Source organism: Cicer arietinum, chromosome 1 (assembly GCF_000331145.2).
Source record: "Cicer arietinum cultivar CDC Frontier isolate Library 1 chromosome 1, Cicar.CDCFrontier_v2.0, whole genome shotgun sequence".
In the NCBI taxonomy this organism is placed as follows: Eukaryota; Viridiplantae; Streptophyta; class Magnoliopsida; order Fabales; family Fabaceae; genus Cicer; species Cicer arietinum.
This window is the reverse complement of record NC_021160.2, coordinates 31,398,693-31,417,858: the sequence shown is the minus strand read 5'-3', so window position 1 is coordinate 31,417,858 and position 19,166 is coordinate 31,398,693. Positions and strand designations below refer to the sequence as shown.

Sequence of the window (19,166 nt, the reverse complement as noted above, 5' to 3'; positions counted from 1 at the left end):
GAAAAATATGTTGTAAAATGAAGTAAATGATGAAACATACATGATTATGCCCTACATGGTTCTTTTCTTATTTACATACATGATTATGCCCTACATGGTTCTTTTCTTATTTGATGATTTTTTATTGTGAATCTTTACTATGGGTGGCTCTATAGTTCTAAATTGGCTCCTAGAGCACACAACTCAATTCTAAAATATTAAACCAATTAATAGGTAAACTATTAAAATGGCAATATTCTAGAAAATGTCAACTCTAGGTGAGACTTTCATGACAACCAAACAGGATGTACATCCAGAAAGATTATCATTACACAGTCTCTAACTTATCTTAGATTTGCACTTAGTCCGGGTATAGAGCTCACTCATAAGTGTGTGAGTCGTGTTAGAATAGTGTATAGAAAAATAAATAAGATAAAAAAAAATCATCACAATAAAAATAAATTGAAAAAACACATAATTATATCCACAATATAACAAAATAAAAATAATAATAGGGGTAATATAAATAAAATAATAAAAAATAAAATAACTATATATAATTAATTAGATTTGGCTTGACTCTCAAATATCCTCATCAGAGTCGTCAGTGTCGCGTCAGGTTTGTCCACGAAAAAGAAGTCGCCACCAATTTTATTTTTGTTAAAGGAAAAATTGGATAAAACCTAAAATAATATTTTTGAACCAAAAATTTGGATTCGGGAGTCGATTACGAGTAGGGAAGTATTATCACCCTACAACGTCCGTTAAAACGGTTACCTTATAATTAATTATATACAAACTATTTATTTATTTATTTTTACCCCAAAAAGAATAATAAAAAATTAAATTATTTACATTAATGAAAGAAAAAAAAATATTGTTTTATTAATTTGGTTTGACAAGGGTAAGAGCTTGCTCCTACGTATCCCCAGGTGAAATAGGGAAATCAAAACACACGTAGTTCTTAGGTAGAAAATATTTGTGTGTTGATCGATTTTATTATTATTATTTATTTATATATGTATTAAAAAATAAAAATGTAATAATAATAATAATAATAATAATAATAATAATAATAATATTTGTCTGTTTTAAAGTAAAGAAAAAAAAAACAAAAAAAAAAACATAACGTGGCGCTATGTGAACGAGACAGATGGACACGACGGTGAAATAATCTGTTAAATGATTTGCTCGTACGTTGTCGGATCTGTCGCGACACAAAGACCAATAACGATTGAAAGTGAATAATATGGTGCAGCGAGCGAGGATGAATTTCATCCGGCGGCGACAATCATTAATTCTAATTTTAAGGGTAAAAACTTTTATCTGTTATAATTTTTTTTTTATAAAGACGTATTATGAATTTTCTATTACATTACAATATGATGAAATTGGTTTTCTTGATCTATAGACATCAATTAGTTATATATTTTTATTTTATTTTATATTGCAAAGAAAACAATTCTAGGATTAAACGATTTAAAAAATAAAATGAAAGCTTAACATAATAGTTTATTTTTTATAAACAACAAAAAAATAGAAAGAGAAACAATATATATATTTAAAAAAATACAAAAAAAAAAAATACTAATAAGCAGAATAGAGAAAAGAATAAGAAAATGATACCTTACTAGACTGATTATTTCAAGATAAGATTATCTTCTTCTCTTTTCTAATTAATCTCTCTATTTTTTTTTTTCTCTCAGTTTGTGTTTCCAATTGTATTTCTCTTTGCCTTCTTGTGGTAGACTATTTATAAACTTTTGGGTATAGATTTCAAAAGACAAAAGAATAATTGTCAATTGATTACCATTAATCAATTTTTTTCGGTTTCTTTTCTTTTAATTGGCCACAATTATACCGATTCTTATTGCCATTGATTCATTTCCTTGATTTTCTTTTCTATTCAATTGATCACAATTATTCTAATTTTTATGATCATTAATCAATTTCTTTTCGGTTTTTTTTATCATTTATTTTGATCATCATTGCATCGATTTTTATGACCATCAATTCGTTTCTTTTCAGTTTCCTTTATTTTTATTTCTTATTATTTTTTTTTTTATATTTTAGAAAATAGTCTGAACAAGAATTAGAAGCAAACAAGAACCGAAAACACTTGTGATTGTTAAAAGTTTATATCCCTAATTATTTATTTTTTTATTTATATTTCTTCACATATATTTATATATTTATTATTATTATTATTATTATTATTATTTCCTTTTTTTAATAAAAAGTAAAAATCGGACAAAATTAGGTGTCAACAAAAAGCCATAATTTTTCATTATTTCTTTAGTTAGTTATCCCTTTTAAAGTACATTCCTTCACCTGGTTGATAAGGAGTGAAGTATCCTGCAAATGCTTCAAAAGCAGAAATTATCCTTGAGGAGGCATTTATTTCAAAGTGACTCATAATTTCACCCTGATCCATTCATAGGAAACTAACGAGGTTCCTCATAGTGTGCAACAAATTATTACCTTAAAAAAAGTTAATTTTGTTTCGAGACTTTCAACTTATGCTAACATTCAAGTTTGGTCCCAAAAATTTAAAAAGTGTCTTATTCATCACCGGTATTTTCAAATGCACCACAAATGATCTTCCTTTGTACTTTTGAATTACCAATAATTTCCAAGCACAACCAATTAACATAATAGAAAATCACACAATTCCAATAACAACTATTAAATTATTATACACACTTCTTCATTAGAACAAAACCAATCAATAAGAAGACCAAAACTAAAATATTCAATAAAGAAAATCTTACCAGAAGACAATCAATTAGGGATATTCTTAATGGCACTCAAAAACACATTGTTCGAGCCTTTATTCTTCTTGCATCCAGGTGAATAACAAGGAACCAAAACAGCAAAACTATCACCACCAGACACATCAACATCATTATCATCAAAATCAGAACCAAAGAGGTTCCAACCATCCAATAAATCAATCTGAGTCATCAGATTCATAACTAGACAAAAAAAACCAATCAACTCTTCCTCAAGGGGAACATTGTGCCCTTTAGATTTCAATATCAAAGCTACAAGAGTATATGAGAGACATAAACAAAATATAAGCATTCAAAATGGAGCAGCACTAATTTTAGTCAGTAATAAAATAGACCTAATGTAAGCATATTTAAATTCTACATCTACTGTAAGCTATTAGTTCTTTATTCTCGTCGCATAAAGAGAGATTCAAAATCGCGGTGACCTTGTAATCTTGAAGTTAAAGGTCTTGCACATAAACGAGTGAAATTAATGGTTTAATTGCTCCGGCTTTTGCAATTCTGATTCGATTTTCTGGTTTATTTTTAGTGAGTAATCGAATTTCCATGGCGTCTTGGTTGTGGTCTGCATTTGAAGAAGAGTGAAGATCGGAAACAAGTTTATGGATGAAATTATCGGAGTTTTTGGAAGCACAGGAGATGAGGAGTCGTTGGGATTATGAAGAAGTGGTGGCGAATTCTCTGGATCTATGGCTGTTACAGTCGCTGAAAGCGGAAGAAGTGTAATCGTGGTTGATGGTGAATTCACTAAAATTGCGTCCCATGTGAGCGTAACTCTAGGTTCCCATAACTGTAATGGTGTTAGGTTACGAATTGGGTTCCGCCGAACCAACTTGTCGCCGGCGCGGAAGTGAAAACAAAATTTAGGAGAAAACATAATTTACGCGTTGAGTGTGAGGAGGGAGTGAAAATATAATTTAGGGGAAAACAAAATTTAGCTGTTTATTATGAACAAGGGAGTGAAAATTTTTTTTAGGAAGACTGAAAGTTGAAGTTCATATGAGTTTGCGTTGAAGGATGAAGTTCATCCTATTTGTGTAATAATGAGTTCGCATCGAAGGATGAAAGTGGTGAAGAGTGAAGGATGAAGCTAGCACAGAAAAATGAAGCTCGCGCAGATTTATTTGTGTTTTCTAATTTATCGGTGAATTTAGGGGTTTTTTTTTTGGATAAAATACTTGTTACAACGATCTAATATAAATGATTTAACAAAATTTATAATAATAAGAAATTTACTACTTTTTTTTGTGTAGATTTTTTTTTAATACACATGTTAGAACAGTTCAATTAGAATAGATCTAACAAAATTTATCATAATAACAAATTTGCCATCACATTACTTATTAGTAGAGTTGTCAATTTGACAAGCCCCCTAATTATTGGCCCCAGCCCATATTTAGAGGGGCAAAAAAAATTTATAATTTAAAAGGCCACCAAAAAGTAAGCCCCATCCCCTAAAATTTTGGGGGCTTAGTGGACCTAGGACCACGTTTTCAAAAACGAATGGATTTCTATTTTAAATTTTTTTCGAGAAATAATATTTTTTGATTTTTTCACCGATAAAAAAATTTAAATTTTTTTTCCGAAATTTTTTTTGTTGCAGAAAAGAAATCAATTTTTTTATTTATTTTTCTCACAAAATTTGTATCGAAAAAAAATATTGTTTAACTTTTTTCGAAAAAAATAAATTTCAAAAATTTTTCAAGAAAAAATCTCAATATGATCAAAATATTGGGGACCTATAAGCCCCATGAAATAATGGGCCAAGATTTTAAAAATATTATTTTATAGGGGCCTAATATTACGAGTTTAATAAGAAAAAAATTAAGGGGACCTAGTAGTAGAGCTGTCAAAAAAGCCCCCAACACCAAGGCCTCATTAATTTTTTTTAAAAAAACGTCTAATATTAGGCCCCCTATCAAATTAAATTTTGTAAAATTTAGGCCCATTATTTCATGGGGCCTAAGAGAGGGGGCTCTCTGGGGGCTTATAGGCCCCCAATATTTTGTTAATTTTGAGAATTTTTTCTTAAAAAACTTTTGAAATTTATTTTATTCGAAAAAAAATTAAAAAATACTTTTTTTAAAAAAAAAATTGTGAGAAAAAAATTATTAAAAGATAAATCATTTATATAAAAAAAATCAAAAATTTTTTATCGAAAAAAAATCAGAAATTTTTATCCAAAAAAAATCAGAAATTTTTTATCAAAAAAAATCGGAAATTTTTTATAAAAAAAAATCGAAAAACTTTATTTCTCGAAAAAAAATCAATTCTTTTTATAAATAAGTAGGCCTATGGGCCCACTAAGCCCACAAAATTTTAGGGGGACTTTAGTGTGTGGGGCCTTTAAAATTATAAAATTTTTTGGCCCCTTCAATATGTGGGCCGGGGCCAATAATTGATGGGCTTATCAAATTGACAGCTCTACCTAGTAGTTGGAGACTTTTTTTACAGCTCTACTTATTACATTGGATGTATAACAACCGATTTAATATCACAAGGTTAAAATACACTAGCGAGGTATGATGACCTGTAATAATATCCTGTAATATCCTATTACAACTTATGACTTCTTTATAAATGTTGTGACTACTTGACTTATTATACTTAGATCCTCTACATTAATTATATCTAGATAAAGGATTCAGGGTACAATTTTGACATAACTATTGTGCTATTGCCAACACACATAGGCTCAATACCTTTCCGAATTACATTAAAAATTTGCATCTTTACAATTAATTATAGAACGGCTGTAAAAATATCATATATCCGCATAACAGTTTGAAAAGCTTTGTAAGATAAACAGTCTCAAGGACATAATATTCACCTTTTATTGAGTGACATAAAGGTTCTACCAAATAGCTTCATTCATATGTTCAACTGTTCTGCAATGGTTCAACAACTGACGAATTTTTGGGGGTGAACTGGTCCCTGATAGATTCATGACACCAAACTATGAAACTAGTGATTCAATTCTGCAGTGATTCTATACCAATATAAATCCTACAGATTCTTTAAGCACTAAAATTATTAATTGTTAATGCCATCTTCAAAAAAATTCATTGCTAATATTAATAAGTGCTTCATATTAAATTATATAAAAAATAGAGGAAATGAGGAAGAGATATGAAAAGGAAATAAATAAACAACTAGAGGAACGTAAAAGTAATTAGTAATCAAATAAATATGAGGAAAATGGTAAATCAAAATTCAAGTTTCTATAAAATTAGTGTTGGAACAATAAATGTTAATGTATTATTCTAAAAGTTGTTAAAGTCCCACATTAAAAAAACTCATATTTTGATTAGTTTTCAACTTAATAAATACTAAAGTCTAATATTGGATAGAAAACATTAGTGGGTTTGCTTATATGATTATATAATGAATTTCAAACTCTTGAACTTTCTCTATTCTTTTCAATTTATTTTTTAGTCACATCTCCCATTTCTTTTTTGTGCCGTAGTCCTTTTGATTTATGAGTTGACATAGTACTATAATTCTAAAATGGTTTTCGTGTAGTGGAACTCTTATACAGTGAATCTGAGTTGTTTTATCTTGGGGACTGATAGTTTGTCTTCCACAATTAGTAATAAAATAATCTTAAAGAGTGGACCTAGACGTCCGTGACTCAACCAATAATATTTTCGATGACATAAATTGTGATTTTTAAACAGTTTTCAAAATTCAAAAGTCGATACTATTCTTAAAAAAGAAATTGTTAACCATAGCACTACAAAAGGCCATTCTCATTCTGGCACACAACAAAACATTCAGCCCAAACACATTTAATTAGTTAATTGAGAAATTGGAATTTCTTAATCTTTTTAGCGGTAGGTAAATTAAAAAATGTTCAGCTTGAACACAGAGCTAGAGCAACATAAACAAATCGAAGAAATATGTAGCACCATACAATTCAACAATCATGTTTTAGCTTAGAGAGACATTTAAATGTCTGCACTGAATTTTATTTTTAATGTCTAAACTTGTAGTATCTTACCCCCATAGTTTGCGACTTGTTTTGCAGACATAACTTTCACATGGTGTCTGACAGATATCATCTAGTTGAATGCTGTCATTAACAATTCACAAAAGGAATAATTATTATAGAGAATCGACTTAATTCAAATATAAGTGATAAGAAGGTAAAATCTTACTAATTATAGAATGGAGTACTAAACTTAATATTATTAATAAATATTCCCACAAATAAATTATATGCTGAGAAACTCAACATGTGAAATCATATCATAGCTGGTAAAATCATGTGAGCTTAACTATCTATATCTGATATGAATGGTAAAAATTGCAAAAAAATATGATAAAACAACATCAAGAATAGATACAAAACCAATGAATATAAGCCCACATGTATAAAAAGTTTATCTTTAATGATGGAACGAATGGGAGAGAAAGTAAATCAAGCATATTCTTTAAAAAAGAACATGTAAATAGGGTTATAAATATTGTAAAAATGATAAAATTAAACATTAATATTTCTTTCAATATAAGATTTAAGTTTTAAATTGTTAATATTTGTCTGGAATGTGATTGTCCTTACTATATATGTTTGCCTTCCACTTCTTCTTCTGTAGTTTTTTTAACTTCAACTGCAACTACATTTCTCAACCATATGTATTACTCAATCACCCTTCAACATTTGCCTTTGGATGGAAACAATATCATTCGGAAAATTAAAGGTGCCGAATGGATAATTAAAGGCGAGAGAAGAAAAAAGGCCGAATAGATAATCACCCAAAATTTAGCAAATAAACAAATTACAAAATAAAAAAAAAATAAACAAATAATAATGACATGGTTTCTACTAATAGAAAGAGTATATTAGATTAGTTTAAACACTATCGTTAAGTGATAAATATGTCACACTTGTCATTACATAAATCTTGTTTTATTCTAATGTATGTATAGATTGCACGAAAACGAGAAACAACGCATCATCTTCTTTGAGTACGAATATAGGGTAAAAGGCCAAGGCAGATCCACCTTTATTATATATGAAATGTAAATCGAAATAAATCCTATTAAACCAAACAATTCTATATCGTTCCCCTTTTTTTATATTTTTTCAATCTTAATCTCCTCAAATATATGGAATCATCACATTTACGTGTATATGTATGCATGTTTTATAATTACTCATTTCAAAAAATCAAATAAATCAATCAATCATTTTGTACATCGTATACCATAGATAACATTTTAAGAATCGATCGGAGGTGTGTGAAACGATGAACTCGCCGTCATCATCATCGTCATCCTCGACAATAGGAGATGCAAACAAATTAGCGGTAAGGTCCTCAATTGTGGAGTCAATAAGGGGATGCGGCATCTCTGGTCAGCGGGTCGATAAGGAGGAGCTCAGACGGAACCTCACAATGCCGCAGTACTTACGATTCGCAATGCGCGATTCAGTCAATTTGCAGGATGCCACTGTTGGCGAGAGACGTTGCATTCGTGACGGAGAATACGATAGTTCTGTTGCTCCTCTTACACCAATTATTGTTTTCATTAATCCTCGCAGTGGCGGCCGCCATGGCCCTGTTCTTAAGGAGAGGCTCCAGGATCTCATGAGTGAGGAACAGGTCACCTGTTAATTTCTTTTTTCTTCGTAATGGAATTAGTTATACAATAAATACGTTTTTTTGTTTGTTGTTTTGATTCTGCATATATTTTTATGATTTAAATTATTAAGTTCTTGTAATTATCTTTACTCTCCTCCTTTTTGTACTTCTATGGACGTAAATACAATTTTACTCCATATTCGTTAAACACTATCATTACAGGCTTTGCTTTTCTAGTGTGCACTCTCTCTTAACCTCTGAATCTAACTTTATAGGAGCTAAATAACAATATATGTAATTTTATTCTTCACCATCCTCTCACTTGATAAATCAAGTTTTGTTGTCTTTGATACTTATTGATGTTGTTATTTGTTTTTTTTGTTTTTTTTTTTTTAATATTATTTTTATGCGTATATTCATGTTATAAATTGATTTGAACTTTCTGTGCAGGTTTTTGATCTAGTAGATGTGAATCCTAATGAATTTTTCCAGTATGGGTTAGGTTGCTTGGAGAAATTAGCTGGTCATGGTGATACTTGTGCCAAAGAAACACGTGAAAGATTAAGGATAATGGTATGTTCACGATCATGGAGACAGTAGAGCATGTATTTTACTTCACATGCAAGTCGAAGTATGTATTAAGAAAAATACATAGGAACTTAGAATTCAAAGGATTATTTGTATTTGTTGTTTCCATAAGCCAACCCCAAATTCATTCCTAAAAGTCTAGGGACATAATATTTTTCTTCTTTTAACAACACAAAAAAATTTATAAAATAGCAATACAAAGAATATTCCAACTCATATACAAGACACCCTCGCAAAGTGCAGAAGAGTTAGATACATAAGGAGATCCTAAACATTGAAACCTCACCCCAAAAATCGGAGCCACAAATAAAAGGAATATAACTACAAAAATTAAGGATTAATGATGATTGGCTAAACTAAGGATCTGGCAAAGTTCTTGATAGAGAAATTGTAGAAAGTGCTACTTTTGATTAATGATGGTTGGCTTTATAGGTTGCTGGAGGTGATGGTTCAGTTGGCTGGGTATTAGGATGTCTCACACAACTTCACATACAAGGTCGGGAACCAGTTCCTCCAGTAGGAATCATACCACTTGGCACAGGCAATGACCTGTCTAGGTGTTTTTGTTGGGTAAGAATTCACAAGCCTAAAACTGTTTTTAATGAATGTTGTCCACTATGCTAAATTTTCCTATTGATATTTTATCATAAGGGTGGTTCATTTCCATTTTCATGGAAAGCGGCTATTAAGAGAACTCTTCACAAGGCTAGTATTGGTCCAATTTGTCGTTTGGATAGGTATATATATTTATAATTTTTCTTCTTCAAGTGTAGTAGTAGACTTCTGAAATTTAGTGTCTCTGCAATACATTTTTAAAATATCATCAGAGTGCAATGTTTATTTGACAAAGGACTGTAAATAGCTATGCGACACTGGCAAAAATAGTTTGTTGTTCTGTATCTAGTTTTAATTCCTATTTAATTTTATAATCTTGTCATTCTGTTATATATTGACATTGAATTAACTTGAGTATTATGTTGCTGAGTTTTGTTGGATAAAAACTAACATCCCTCGCTGCCATTTATTTCTTCAATATTATGTTAAAGCTTCTTCTTATAAGTTCATTTTTTTTATTCTAGCAAAGGAAGTATTCAATTGATTTCAATACATAAAGAAATTTATATTCTTGACTAATACAACTTTTGTGTTTCCTTATTGGTTTAAAAAGATTATTAATGTATCTCATTATTTTCCAATTTAATAATCGTAACTTTTATAATTGGATTACGAAAAGATATACTTGCACAACGCTCCTCAGTTCAAATCTATTGCATATCGGATCTGATGATATCAAATTAAACTAATTTCAAAATATAATTTCAGATATTGATAATTCATTTCTGGTTTAAATGAGTTTGGTTTTCTACATTGCATGTCTTGTGGTAATTTCATGACTTCTATAAATATGTGAATTTTCACTTTTAGGTGCTTATTTAGTGCGATTTTGTTATGGTTGCCATAATATACCCCTAATGTTATAAAAATAGGTATAAATTTCAGTGCAACCACTTCATAAATTCCATGCATGAAAACAATTTCCTGTTATTGGTTATAATTTTTGTAATTGACACACAATTTCAACAATTTAAAACGTTGGTTGTAATTTATGAAACAATTCAGTATAACATTTATGCTGCAAATCTTTTATGCAGTTGGCGAGTTTCACTTTGTATGCCAGAGGGAACAATAGTGGAACCACCTTATTCTCTAAAGCAGACAGAAGAGTTCATTCTTGATGAGGTCTAATTTCTTATGCCATGTATTACTTTCAGTAACTATAATACTAAGTAGATGGGTTTCGTTGTAATTAATTAGGTCATAATGTAATGTTTCAATGAGCATATGAATTTGGCTATGCACACCCCAATAGTGAATGCACACCTCATTTATCATCTAACTTTTTTCTAATTTCTATAGTAATATAATATGCAATACTCTCAATACTCGCAAATGAAAGACAGTAGGCATTTTACCACTCTAAGCTTTTCGAGGAGTCATCCAACGAATACTTCTGATAGGCAATAAGTTGGACAAGTACATTGCACTAGGGATGGCTTCAGCCAACATTTCTTAGATATGCTTCTTGCAATAGTTTTTGGTTGTAGAGACTAGACACTATGGAACTAGTACTATCTTTCCATTAATGAGTTGCATTGTCATTTTTCAAACTGTATTTACAAAAATAACCATTCAAAATATTCTTAAAAAATAAGTGATATATTTAGAAAGACTAGATACATCAATTATTAAATTTATTTCACAAGTGATTATATTATATTTTTATTGTTGATGCAGAATGTCGAGTGTTTTCGTATTTGTTAGGACCCCAAGTCGACCATGTAGGCATTTGTTAGAGAAAATTAGAAAACGAAATAAATGGAATGCTGATGTGGTAGGGGTGACGGAAGTTTGATACCCATCTTAGAGGAGTCAGTTATATATAGATAGACTGAATAGAGATAAAAGGGTTACATTCATCATATTTTCTGTTACAATCTTAATATGTTTGGACAGAGAAATACACTTCTTTGAATGAGCATGGCTTAGTGGGTAGTTAGGGATCTTCTTTCCTACTGCATTGTCCATTTTCTTAACCAATTATATATAACAAATATAGTACTTGTGCATTTAAAATTTTTTTTTTTCTTCTATATTTTGTGCATTGTAGCGATTTGGGAACACAACAATATCGATGTTTTTGACATTCAAATTTTCTTTACTTTATATAGTTTTGTAGAAGATTACACGAGCTTCCTTGTGTTTGCAGGTCCTAGAAGTTGAGGGAGAACTGCCTGATAAAGTTATATGTTATGAAGGCGTGTTCTACAATTACTTTAGCATAGGTACTTCAACTCTCTATATTGGTAGTGTCATATATTGCTTGAGTGTTGTTATTGATTCATATATGGTTATTTAAGAAAGTAAATTTGGACTACTTATGCATGTTATCTGTATTTTTCATTTACTAAAATTTCCTTTTAAGCCTATATTTGTCAAAAGAAATGGCTTTCAAAAACATAAGCATATTTTTTTCCCTCCTATTGGGATACTTCACTAAAATAAACAATAACTCCTTTACTGTTAAAATTTCATCTTTCTTTTCCCTAAATATGTTTGCACGTCAATACTTATATAGAGAAACTAACAATATTATGGACAAACATAGAATAATGTTAAAAAAATACTTACTATTTTCTAGGTTTGTGGTTGTACATCTTCATCAACATTATGTTAGACTCATTTTTAGTAAGCATATAATAGAAGAACCACCAGGATTTGACGTGTTTCTTAATAAGATTAGAAGTGATGACAATTATGTTTATGTAATTAGAATAAATAGAAAAGTTTTTGGAAAAGAGAGGGTAGGGAATTTATTTGGGATCGAATATTGATTAGGAGGGACAGACTATTTAATTTCATGAAGAAAACACTTGTATTTATCCTAGATTTTCCTGTTATTTATCTCTCAAAATTATGAAATCTAAATTCCCTTTGAAATTAAATTATGGCTACCGTTAATAGAATTATTCAATAAAATTCAATATTCAATTCAGTTTCCTAGTATGATGATTAGTTTCTATCAACAGGTTCTAGATTGATATTTGAAAATTCATAGTTTTAACATGAAGAACATAGACTAGAAGGCAGTTATGCAAAATAAATGCAAACTATCGATGACATATCATTAAAATGGTTAAATTAGTTTTTAGTTCTTATAAAACTTTAACATTTTATTTTTAGTTCTTATAAAAAAATTCTCTAACATTTTAATTTTTAAAATATTTTCTATTTCTTTAGTCTCTACCTCGAAAAGTTAAAAGTGAATAAATTTTGTTAGAAGACTAAATTTAAAAAATCATAATTTTATAAGGACTAAAAAGACTCAATTATAAATCACGTGGATCATCTAGGCGGGGAATAGGAATATTATATGCATATGGTTGGACGAATCGTGTAGAACACTATTTTGAATTTGAAGGAAACAATTATAGTTTCTATAAAGATAAGCAATTGACATGGGATCAATGGTGAGACTTTAGTTCAAATAAATCTCACTTGGACTAATTTCAAGACTGATGTGAAAAGGTAGACGTTAGGAAACTAAGAATTAGATTCCAATGAATTATTAGAAAAATACTAGTAACTTGGAAAGAGAATATATCCTTCAAATTTCAAATGCTTCTCCTTCACAAAAGAGTCACTGCTATATTCAACAAATTTTACAATATTCAAAGATATCCTATTATATTTTGCAACTCTCTATTTATACACAACTAGTCATAACAATCTTATTAACTAATCATAACTACCTTACCTACTCTATTCACAACCAATCTATATCCTAACAATACACTCTCCGGAAGAAAAAGAAACTTTCTCCTCAAGATTGTCATCTACATCTATTCTTCGCATAGGTGTAATACTTGATAACATGTATTGACTTCACTTTACCTTTAAGCATATTCCTTAAAGCATGGTCGCATTTAGATTATTGCAACATGTATTCAACAAAAATAAGGAGTAATTGTTGGTCCCTTTATGAAGTATACTCTTATATTGTCTGTTGCCACGTAGATCCAACAAATGCAATGAGTAGTGCTAGAAAATTATTTGAACGACAACAATAATAACCCATATCCATGGGGACTCATATGATTGCAGTTGTGTTGGACTTAGACCAAATTACAATAATATCGATTTAATTCCCTAGAGAAATAAGTTTTCCCATTGTATTAATAGCATTTGCCCCTTTTCATTCAAATGTGAGGCAACCCATTTAAGTGATGTGGCGTCAACCTTTTACCCGCACCTCTCTGTTGAACTTTCCATTTGTTTTTTATATTTGTTTAATATTAAAAAATATCTTATAATATTTATTGTATTATATTAGAGTATCTTGAGTTATTTTTTATAATTAAATTATAATTATAGAAATATTTTATAATATTTATTGTTATTATTATTATTATTAATATTATTAGTATTATTATTATTACTATCATTTCTTCTTGATTTATAATTGAGTCTATATTTCTCTATAAATATAGATTAATACTAAATCATTTATAATCAAATTAGCATAATATTCAAAATCTTATTATTATTTTTTTCTGGTTTTTTCTAAATTTCCATAACTTCCGACAATATTCAATTCGAGAATGGTGGTTTTAGTGGAAGCAATTGGATCGGCTTCAACTCTCACTATGCAAACAATGATGCTACCACTTTCCTCTAATCCTTTTATTTATTTATAATATTCGACCATAAAAGAATAGAACAATGTTGCACCCCTATTGCTTCTTCTCTCAAAGTCGCGATGGTCTTTGTGTTTTTACTACTATTTAGTGAATCTAAGTGTGGCATCAGGATTTTGGATTTCATTGAAACCTATACCTACAAAATGATGGAAATATCTTGTCCTCACATTTCCATTGTCCCTCATTATTTTCTTATATTTCAACCCTTACAATCGACGATCTAACCTCTTTATGGCTGATCTTGAACCCAGAGTTTTTAATGCCAGATGTGGATTATCCATGCTTCCTACGACTTGTTTGCCTTTACCATGAACTTGACATTGTAAGACAAACATGTTATCAATGGTAATCTAACATAAACATAGAAGAAGAAAGGGGAAGAGAAGGAACCCTTGGCTAGGGTTTCATAAACAAATTAGCCAACCTTGAATTAATAAAGTTACAATGAGTATATATACAAAAGAATAGAAATGTCTAAAATACCCGTACTACTAATATATAATAACATTATCTAACATCTCCCCTCAAATTCACGATGCATTAACATGGAGCATCGAGAGTTTGTCAACTAAAAAACGAAAACGTTTAATGGAGTGTATCTTTGTGAACAAATCAGCAATCTGTAAAGAAGAAGAGACAAACGGTAGAGAGAAATGGTTTCATGCTGAAGATGATGCAATTTGAATAGCACTCTTGTTATCGCAGTGCATCGGAGTTGTCTCAGAATGAGAGATACCCATATAAGACAAAAGCCAATGCAACCAAATTATTTCAGCAGTAGTTGATGTCATAGCACGATACTCAGGTTCTGTAGAAGAGCGAGAGACAATGTCTTGTTTCTTACTCTTACAAGAAATAAGAGAATCTCCATGCAAGATACAAAATCCTGTGGTGGATTTGCGATTTGTGGTGTCATCAGCCCAATCAGCATCAGAATAAGCACGTAACTCCAATGAGGATGACGATGGAAATAAAAGGCTTTGAAATTGAGTTCATCTAAGATAACGGAGAACTGTCGTCCAATGTACTGTAGTGGGAGAGACAACAAACTGACTAACAACATGAACAACATAAGCAATGTCAGGTCTGGTAATCGTAAAATACACTACGCTGCCAACCAAAGTACGATACAAAGTGGGATCTGGTAAAGGAACACCATCTGAGGGAGCATATTTCACATTCAACTAAAGAGGAGTATCTGCTGCTCTAGTATCAGAAATACGAGCCTGGTCAAGAATGTTGGCAATGTACTTGGATTGAGAAAGAAGGTAACCTCTAGGAGAGTATTTAACTTCAATCCCCAAGAAATAGCGAAGAGTTCCCAAGTCCTTCATCTCAAACTGTTTAGCTAACTGCAATTTAAACTCATTGATTCCACTAACATCATCACATGTAATAATCATATCATCAACAAATAGAGAAAATATAACGCGACCATAAGTGATGAACCTTATAAACAATGCAAAATCATGTTCACTAGAGCAGAGACCAAGAAAAGTGATTACAGTAGAGAGTTTTTCAAACCAAGCTCGAGGAGCCTGTTTAAGACCATATAGAGTCTTTTTTAACTTACATATTTCTCCTTGATTATGAGAAACTCCTTGTGGAGGGACCATATAAACTTCTTCATGAAGCTCACCATTTAAAAAGGCATTTTTGACATCCATTTGAGAAATATGCCATTGACGAATAGATGCAACTACAATAAGAGTTCGAATAGTGGTCATCTTGGCTATAGGAGCAAACATTTCTTCATAATCTATACCATATTGTTGAGAGAACCCTTAGCAACAAGACGTGCTTTGTAGCCTCAACTGACCCATCAGACTTAATTTTGATCTTGTATACCCATCGAGACCCAATAGCACATTTTCCAGGAGGAAGAGATACTAATTCCCAAGTATTAGTTTTGTGCAATGTAGAGAGTTCTTTTGCCACTGCCTGCTGCCAAAGAGGATCAAGAACAACCTCTTTATAGGAAGATGGCTCAAAGAAACTGTGAATAGAGGTTAAGAAAGAAACAAACGAAGCTGAGTAAGTGGAATAGACAAAGTCAGGTAACTTAGTAGACTTACGTTGACGAGAGGGATGCCGAGGAGGATCAACAATCGCAAGAGGTGGTTGGACAGTCGAGGGGACAAGAGGGATGTCGTCATGTGGAGTAGTAGTATGTGTCCTGCAATTCTCAACATTACAATCACTAGAAGCATTATCATTATGATCAAATGGATCAATATGGGCTAGCTCAGAACTCTTAGTAATATGAGAATCATATGATATAGAGTAAAAAGAGATAAAGAAAACAACATTACGAGAAACATAAAGTGTAACACCCCGATTTTCACAGCGAGGGTGTATTTTTTTTTAAAAGAAATTAAAATAAAACAGAGAAATAAATAAGGAAATACCTTTGGATAAATAATTGAGTCATTATAATTTACAAGCAGGGGAAAAGTTTCTCCAAATATGAATCCAAAGTATTTACACAACAACAAATGATACATGGAACCCATTCAAATAAGATGTCATTTTGACAATATTAGTGAAGGTACAGTTTTCCAGTTCAAAATAACGTAATCCAAAAAAACATTTGTTCCCTCTATGTCATCCTAATCTGATCATTCTTCAAAAAAACTATAGCTATACACCCTGGGTGATCTCCACGCGCCCCGTGAGATTCTCCTAACATAGCTCCAGTCAAGCATTCCCATCTACATTCCCATCCGTAGAGTACGAACCGGTAGGATCGTCCTGGCTCTCATCAGAGGGCAAGACCCAGATTTCCACAATAGTTGTAAAGGGTCACCAACCGAAATTAACAGTTAAAACATAACATTTAAGTTTTTAAATGCACAAAATAACCTTTCAACTAAGCATGCACCTTAAAAGGATTTTCCATATGCTAAAAGTTCATATAATGCTTGCCAATTAAAAATGAAATCAAAATAAAGTTCTCAATCCATCAAGTAATACATAACTGACCAAGACATTGATAAAACAATTGAGCAATCTGTTATCTAACTCAAAATAAGAATTTCTACTAAGTCAATCGATTTCCAAATCGATTTCTTGAAGGTTTTTAGTGAAATTTGAACTCTGGGCTTAATTCAATCGATTGACAGAATAACTGAGCTACTGACTTAATGCCAATCAATTTCCAAATCGATTTTGTCCGTTTTGCTGAATTCTTGTATGGCCAAATCGATTTCCAAATCGGTTTCTTAAATGGTTTTGAAAAACATATTATTAAATCGATTGGCAAATCGATTATGTCAAATTAGGGAAGTCCCTATAACTCATCCAATCGATTGGGAAATCGATTTCCCTGCATATTCTTCCAAAAATACATAAACTAACTCAAAATCATTCATACACAATTCCACATCTAAACACTTAGCAATTCCTACGCGATCACCACGACAAATTGGGTTTCGAATTAGTTTTGCAATCCATCACACTTACAGACAATAATCAATACATAACACTTAGCAATTTCAACATAATTAACACGACAACTCAAATTCAAAACACTCAATCACAAACTTGAATCAAACATGACTCGCGTGCCAAGCACCCTAATGCGATGCGTATATGCCAAAATGCATGGACTCGCAATTCCAAACCAAAACCCTCCTCGAAGGGCCGTAAATCATAATTGTACCGCCTATCGCAGGGCAAAGTACCAATTACCGAGGTGCCACCTATCACGGGTCAGCACGATTTACTAAAAAGCGTAAATCACAAACGTACCACCTATCACGGGTCAGTACAGTTTACCGAGGTGTCACCTATCACGGGTCAACACGATTTACTAAAAGAAAAAGCGAGAATCGTAAACGTACCGCCTATCACAGACCAGTACTGTTTACCGAGGTGCCACCTATCACGGGTCAACACGATTTACTAAAAGAAAAAGCGAGAATCGTAAACGTACCGCCTATCACAGACCAGTACTGTTTACCGAGGTGCCACCTATCACGGGTCAACACGATTTACTAAAAGAAAAAGCGGAAATCGTAAATGTACCACCTATCACGGGTCAGTACAGTTACCATGGTGTCACCTATCACGGGTCAACACGATTTACTAAAAGAAAAAGCGGGAATCGTAAATGTACCACCTATCACGGGTCAGTACAGTTACCATGGTGTCACCTATCACGGGTCAACACGATTTACTAAAAGAAAAAGCGGGAATCGTAAATGTACCACCTATCACGGGTCAGTACAGTTACCATGGTGTCACCTATCACGGGTCAACACGATTTACTAAAAGAAAAAGCGGAAATCGTAAATGTACCACCTATCACGGGTCAGTACAGTTACCATGGTGTCACCTATCACGGGTTTCTTAATACTCTTTTGACTTAAACTATTTTCACAACAAGCATTAAGCAAACAGAAATATTAAGAGATTCCCCATTCTTAATACTCTTTTAACTTAAACGATTTTTAAAACAAACAATAAGTAAACATAAATATTAAGAGATTCCCCATTCTTAATACTCTTTTAACTTAAACGGTTTCCAAAACGAACATTAAGTAAACAAGACATTAAGAGATTCCCCATTCTTAATACTCATTTAACTTAAACGATTTTCAAAACGAACATTAAGTAAACAAGACATTAAGAGATTCCCCATTCTTAATACTCATTTAACTTAAACGATTTTCAAAACGAACATTAAGTAAACAAGACATTAAGAGATTCCCCATTCTTAATACTCATTTAACTTAAACGATTTTCAAAACGAACATTAAGTAAACAAGACATTAAGAGATTTCCCATTCTTAATACTCGTTTAACCCTAATAGTTTTCAAATTCCACACAAAACAAACTCAAAAATATTATCAAATTCAATCCTCAATCCACACCAAAACACATCAATTCATTCCTCCACAGAATCCAACCATACACACATCAAATTTCGTCAGTATTAATTAAGAACACGTCAAATACGACGAAC

The 19,166-nt window shown here is 31.3% G+C and overlaps 1 protein-coding gene across 1 annotated transcript in view; it reads left to right on the top strand.

The window, feature by feature from the left end:
* The first annotated feature begins 7,712 nt into the window (after positions 1–7,712).
* Positions 7,713–19,166, top strand: part of LOC101494999 (diacylglycerol kinase 4-like) — a 57,632-nt gene continuing 46,178 nt past the window's right edge. The window contains exons 1-6 of the mRNA XM_027331120.2: positions 7,713–8,374; positions 8,804–8,926; positions 9,374–9,511; positions 9,593–9,678; positions 10,594–10,681; positions 11,709–11,784. Of these exons, the coding sequence (XP_027186921.2) occupies positions 8,021–8,374; positions 8,804–8,926; positions 9,374–9,511; positions 9,593–9,678; positions 10,594–10,681; positions 11,709–11,784 (865 nt within the window). The 5' untranslated portion in view covers positions 7,713–8,020. The remainder of the gene's footprint in view (positions 8,375–8,803; positions 8,927–9,373; positions 9,512–9,592; positions 9,679–10,593; positions 10,682–11,708; positions 11,785–19,166) is intronic.